The sequence below is a fragment of the Xenopus laevis genome, chromosome 1S (assembly GCF_017654675.1).
Source record: "Xenopus laevis strain J_2021 chromosome 1S, Xenopus_laevis_v10.1, whole genome shotgun sequence".
Lineage (NCBI taxonomy): Eukaryota > Metazoa > Chordata > Amphibia > Anura > Pipidae > Xenopus > Xenopus laevis.
In genome coordinates this window covers 198,167,012-198,173,011 of record NC_054372.1, presented here as the reverse complement: position 1 = coordinate 198,173,011, position 6,000 = coordinate 198,167,012, and the positions used below count along the sequence as shown (strand labels likewise).

The 6,000-nt window shown below is 33.4% G+C and overlaps 1 protein-coding gene across 13 annotated transcripts in view; it reads right to left on the bottom strand.

The window, feature by feature from the left end:
• Positions 1-641: 641 nt before the first annotated feature.
• The window catches only part of LOC108705540 (CUGBP Elav-like family member 4), a 614,898-nt gene continuing 609,539 nt past the window's right edge, over positions 642-6,000 (bottom strand). For all 13 annotated transcript variants that reach the window (XM_041580672.1, XM_041580670.1, XM_041580671.1 and 10 more), the window contains one exon: positions 642-2,294. In XM_041580672.1, the coding sequence (XP_041436606.1) occupies positions 2,236-2,294 (59 nt within the window). In that variant the 3' untranslated portion in view covers positions 642-2,235. The remainder of the gene's footprint in view (positions 2,295-6,000) is intronic.

The following is a 6,000-nucleotide window of genomic DNA, read 5'->3' as shown; positions in this document are numbered from 1 at the left end:
TAAACTGTGCTTTATTTAGGGCTAAGCTGAAAAGCGTCATTCAGTAATTACAGAAGATTACAAGGAGATTTTTTTAGTAATTGAGAGTGAAAAGAGCAGTTGGACAGAATGCAGCTGCTGAACACACCTGTATTTACTAACAGCAGGAAGAAGAAGAAGGGAAAGGAACAGAAACAAGAGAAGAGAACGAGAAAAAGAAAAAAGAGTTCACTTCAGAATGGAAATGATCAGGGCAAAGCGTTCAGGGAGAAATATCAGGATCGGGCAAAAAAAAAAAAAAATTTATTTTCCTTTATTACAAAAATATCTCAGCTGTCTGTTCCGACAGAGAAACGATGGAGGAAAAAGGAATTTCAGACTCCTGGAATGGGCTAAAAGAATTCCTGGCCGGAAAGGGAAAATGGAATTCTATAGGAATCCTGCGTATAAAGGTCTACTTAGCAGATATATAAAAAAAACATTCAAACATGATCATCACCCCCTTTTAGTTCAACTAAAACGAGCGAGAAATAAATGCAAAAAAAACCCAACTCTCCCCCCAACCAAAGCAAAATGATCCTTACAGTGGAAATAACTTAGAATAAATATGATATCTCTTAAAATATATGTGTTCTTAAATAGTTCCTTGATTTTTTTTTCTGAATCTCAATTTTTATTCCTAAAGCAACATTAGTAGAATTTTTTTTCTTTTTTTTTTTTTTTAAACTGCTCTAAAGTCAATTACCAAAGATAAATATCGTGCTTTCATTTAAATAGTATTTTCCTTGTTTGTTTTTTTTTTCTCTATCATTACAATTAAAAGTCCTACAAAATATGCAAATTTATTTACAGAAAAACAGAGCCAGCATCATATTTGTTTTAAACATATCCCCTGTTTTTCAAAATTCCTTGTAAACAGTTTCAGAAATTCTTCAAAGATTGTATATATATATATATTTTTTTTTTTTTCGTTTTTATTTTTGTTTTACAATTTTTTTTTCTCAGTGTTAAGGTTCTAGGCTAACTTTTGCCCTGAAGGTCTAGAACAATGATGGAGACTACCAAAGCAGAGAGGATGATGGGAGGGTTTAGCAAACAGCAGGTAGATACGAAGCGGTAGCCGGGTCATTTTTTCGGGTTTAGAAGTGACTGATAAAAAGACATTAGCCGGTGTTACTTCAAGAGCTCGAAGAACTTTTTTATTTTTTGTGTGGTTTTTCATTATGATTGGGTGGAATGCTCGCAGTTTAAAGCTGCCGTCGTGGCCTCTCCTCCTCAATACGCGATGCAATTGGCAAAGAGTAGGAATTTATGCTTAAAGTCTAAACTCTACAAAAAATTACAGTTCTACAACATCTTTCTCTTAGCAATAACGCTAACGTCTATTTAATTTTTTTTTTGCATTTTTAAACATTTTTTTGCTCTCTAATTTTTTTTCTCTATTATATAGGTTAAACTTTTTTTATTTTAATTCTGTTAAATTCTGTACAACTATTAGGATTTGTTTTTTAAATGGGGATCGTTAGGAGCATTTACAAACCTTTTCTCTACAACCATCCAATGTATTTTCATCCTTTTTTCCCCATTCTTTTCCACCTTTATTTTGCATTTTTTTTAATGTGTCCTTTCGGTAACCCCCCTAATCGCTTATTCCTTACATAATATACAGAAAACCATAAGAAATTTTCATAATTCAATTAATATAACCAAAGAACCTTCCATAGTATCAAATAACTATTATCTTGCCTTTTTTTTTAAAAGCATTTATAAGCATTTAATTTTTTTTTACATATTTCATAGAATTGCCCCCAGACTGTTTTAGGAACAGTAGAGATGTCGGAAGTATATTCCATATTTTACATACAGCTACAAGTCTGCTTAAAAAGTTTGGTCCTTTGGTCCCTAAATAGCTAAGGAATGACAGATACAATGCTTGTAGTAGCAGTCGCTATGGTGTCGCACCATAGCAACAGAATTCATGGCGGCAACCAGGCACTCCTTGTCAGATTTCCTGTTTGAAGAAAAAGCCTTTTTTTTTTTTCTCGTGCGGTTTTTATATCAATGTCTGTTCGGAAATTTCTGATCGATTCTTGATCCCGTCTGGTGGTTTCCAACTTGAATTTCCTTCCATGGAAGTAGACGTGATACTTTCTCATTGAAGAAATGTCTTAACAATCAAAGAGCGAAAAGTCTAAAGTCTTCAGCGTAATTGGTACTTTGCTGATATGTCAAAGTTGTGTTCCAGGTGCAATTCGATCATATATATTTATATATGTATGTTGTATTGTTAAAATACGGCCCATTTAGTTCCTGCCCTGAAAGGAAACAGAAGAAGGTTTAGAAAGTTTTGGATATAGAAAGGCAAAAATTATAAGTTCTAGTCTGACCTCTAGGCAACTGGCAAACATTTCAGGGCAGCCTTACGAGTGGAACGTGTCCTGCTCATCCAGTACGTGTTCCTACGTTTTTCAAAAAGGATTTTCCGTCTGGCACCAATATTTAATAAATAACTAAAAGAGACATTCTCAGCATGAGTTGGGATTGGGTCCTCATCGCCTTTCAATACAGTGATATACCCTTCTATAATAGGAGATAAATAAATGATCACACACCAAATTGTTCCAAGGAGGAACCCCAGAATTTATTTGGGTTCCATTAAAAAAAAACTAAAACATCTTGAAGGAAATCAAATGGATTGAAGAGGTTTGATTTGGTTCCTAAACAAAGCAGGACTTTAGATTGATGTTGGGTTGCAGAAAGGTTGAGGTTCATCACCAAATAAGACCCTGAATGTCTCATAGATGAAACAAGTTGGGTGCAGTGGGTGCACAAAAGTAACGTTTCTTAGCTTTATAGTTGGACTCTAAACTGTTGGGGGCAAATTTACTTAGGGTTGAATATCGAGGGTTAATAAACCCTCGATATTCGACTGCCGAATTGAAATACTTCGAATATCGAAGTCGAAGGATTTACCGCAAATAGTTTGATCGTTCGATCAAACTATTTTGAATAATCCATCGATCGAACGATTTTTCTTCGACCTAAAAATTGTTCCAAAGCCTATGGGGACCTTCCCCATAGGCTAACATTGACTTCGGTAGGTTTTAGGTGGCGAACTAGGGGATTGAAGTTTTTTTTAAAGAGACAGTACTTAGACTATTGAATGGTCGAATAGTCTAACGATTTTTAGTTTGATTCGAAGACGAATTCGTAGTCGAAGGTCGAAGTAGCCAATTCGATTGTCGAAGTAGCCAAAAAAACCATTCGAAATTCGACGTTTTTTTTATTCTATTCCTTCACTCGAACTAAGTAAATGGGCTCCCTACTGTTTTCTGTAAATAAGGAGGTTTTATCATTTTCCAGTTTGAATCGGTTTTCTTTTTCAAACTCCAAAAACGCTTGAAAATCTTGAAGGAAAAACTTCATTGCTTCAAAATGTGAAAAAACCCAATGATTGTCACTTTCAGTTTTTTCAGTTTTGAACAAGTTTTGAAAATTCGACTTCATTTTCATCGTCTAGCTTTTTTATGCCAATTTTTGCATTTTCAACTCAAATTTGATTTGTTGCGAGACTTTATTGATTCGAATTTTGCTTGATCTGCCCATTTTATAATTTTTCAATTTCAAACTCCAAAAAAACTTGAAAATCTTGAAGAAAAAAACATAAAACTTCGTTGCTTTAAAATGTAAAAAAACCCCGCAAAACCCAATAATTCTCACTTTCATTTTTAGTGAGTCTGCTAAATTTGAACAAGTTTTGAAAATCTGACTTGAACAATTCAAATTTTTTTAACCTAGAACTCTCGATTTTTTATGCCAATTTTTGCATTTTCCATTTCATTGTGTTCATTGAGAAACTCAAATTTGTATTGATGCAAGACTTTATTGATTCGAATTTTGCTTGATCTGCCCATTTTATCATTTTCCAATTTCAAACTCCAAAAAAACTTGAAAACCTTGAAGAAAAAAACATAAAACTTTGTTGCTTTAAAATGTAAAAAACCCTGCAAAACCCAATAATTTTCACTTTCATTTTTAGTGAGTCTGCTAAATTTGAACAAGTTTTGAAAATTTTACTTGAAAAATTCAATTTTTTTAACCTAGAACTCTAGATTTTTTATGCCAATTTTTGCATTTTCCATTTCATTGTGTTCATTGAGAAACACAAATTTGTATTGATGCAAGACTTTATTGATTCGAATTTTGCTTGATCTGCCCGATATGAAATGTAAGAGGGTGCTCCACAGTCCGACAAAATTTCTCATTTGTCTTCTGGATCTAATGGGTCAACCAATAAGTAATTAGGAATTGTATTTAAAGTGGAAAATCCTTGATGAAATGTTGTAATTTTATTCTCTCTAGATTTTTTTTTCTATAAAATTCAGGAAAGCGTAAATATGGGAAGGCAGAAGCTATGAGAAGAAGGGTCTATGGCCACCAAACATGTTACACGTCGATGTCGATGTGATACTGTTTGAAATACTGGGGCTTTTTTGTAAATACATTTATGTATAAGAATATTTCATGAATTTATATATGAAAACACAATCATTGTTGAAGCAAAAAAATGTGTGGATTATCTGCCCTGACCTGAGAATGATTCCCTCCACCCGTAAGTAGAAAAATGATTAAAAACAAAACCAGGTATTTATCAGAACTAATTATGGAAGGAAAAATAAGCCATTTTCCCCCAGTGGTGTAATGATGATGAGGGTGAGCTTGGCATTTGAGCTGGATGCCTAATCATTAAGGATTAGCTCCTGAAAACCCTTATCTCTCGCTAGCAAGCTGGTTTCTTCTCAACACTCTTTGATTTATAACATCAAGAAGCCGGAGCTGAGAGCGGAGCCACTTTAGTGTGTTTGTCATGCGGAATATCAATCCATGCTGGCAGGTTTTCAACACTGTTGCTTCAACAGACGGCAAACCATACACAGCAGTGAAACAATTACAACACCGAAAAAATAAAAAGAACAAAAATAACATTTGTCAAGGACCCTTTTTCAGTTGCAAATACAGATTATTTATACTTTCCTCTGTAATGATTTACTTTTTTTTTTTTTTTTTAAAGCTACATTTGGTTTAAAGTTCCAGTCCTAGAATTTTTTATTGAAGATATCCGAATGGTTCCTATTGCCCTGCAGGTGGGAGGGCTCATTTATAGTGATTCCGGCTGGGAAGTGATGAGAAAAATTGGAAACAAATTCTAGATCTTTCAAATATTGATCCATTTTTCGACCAATGTTTTTTTTTCTATGACTTCCGCCCCTCCCAAAATAGACCAGGCTTTAATTTTTTGAAAAAAACATACTTGTGGAATAAAAATCCACAAAAAAAAGAGTAATTCATGTAATCCACTGCTTTCCCCAAACATGAATCCCAAATCAAATGAGATCAGCCCCTTGGGGGGTTTGTATAGAACCATGATAAATCTCTATATTTTAATCTACAAAATCCCCCCATTTGTTAAAGAATTGTCATTGAAATTTAGCATTTTGTAAAAAAAAAAAAAAAAAAAGAAAATTTCCAATGTAAAATTAATTCGTAAATAATCCGAAACCATGTAATAACCATATGAGTCATTTACATGGTAAAATACAATACATCTTACAGGTTTTATCAGAAAAGAAACATTCTATTTTATTTTAATTTTCATATTAAAATTGGGGCAGGGGTTCACCGAATTTTATGATGGAGATATCCCACCATACCTTAATTCTACTAAAAAAATGTAAACATTAAAATAAACCTTATAGGACTGTTTTGCCACCAATATGGATTCATGTTTTTTGTTAGGATTAAGTACAAGTTTCTCTGTTATTATTAAATAGAATTTTTTTTATTTTGCTCAATTAGAAACGATGGAACATGGCCTTCCTGTAATTTGGAGCTTTCTGGATATGGGTTTACAGATAAGGGATCCGAAATGTTTACTATATTAATATTTCTGGACATAAAGGAGGCTATAGTGATATAGTACTCACCGGCTCAAGATCTACTGGTAGATCCCGACTTATGTTT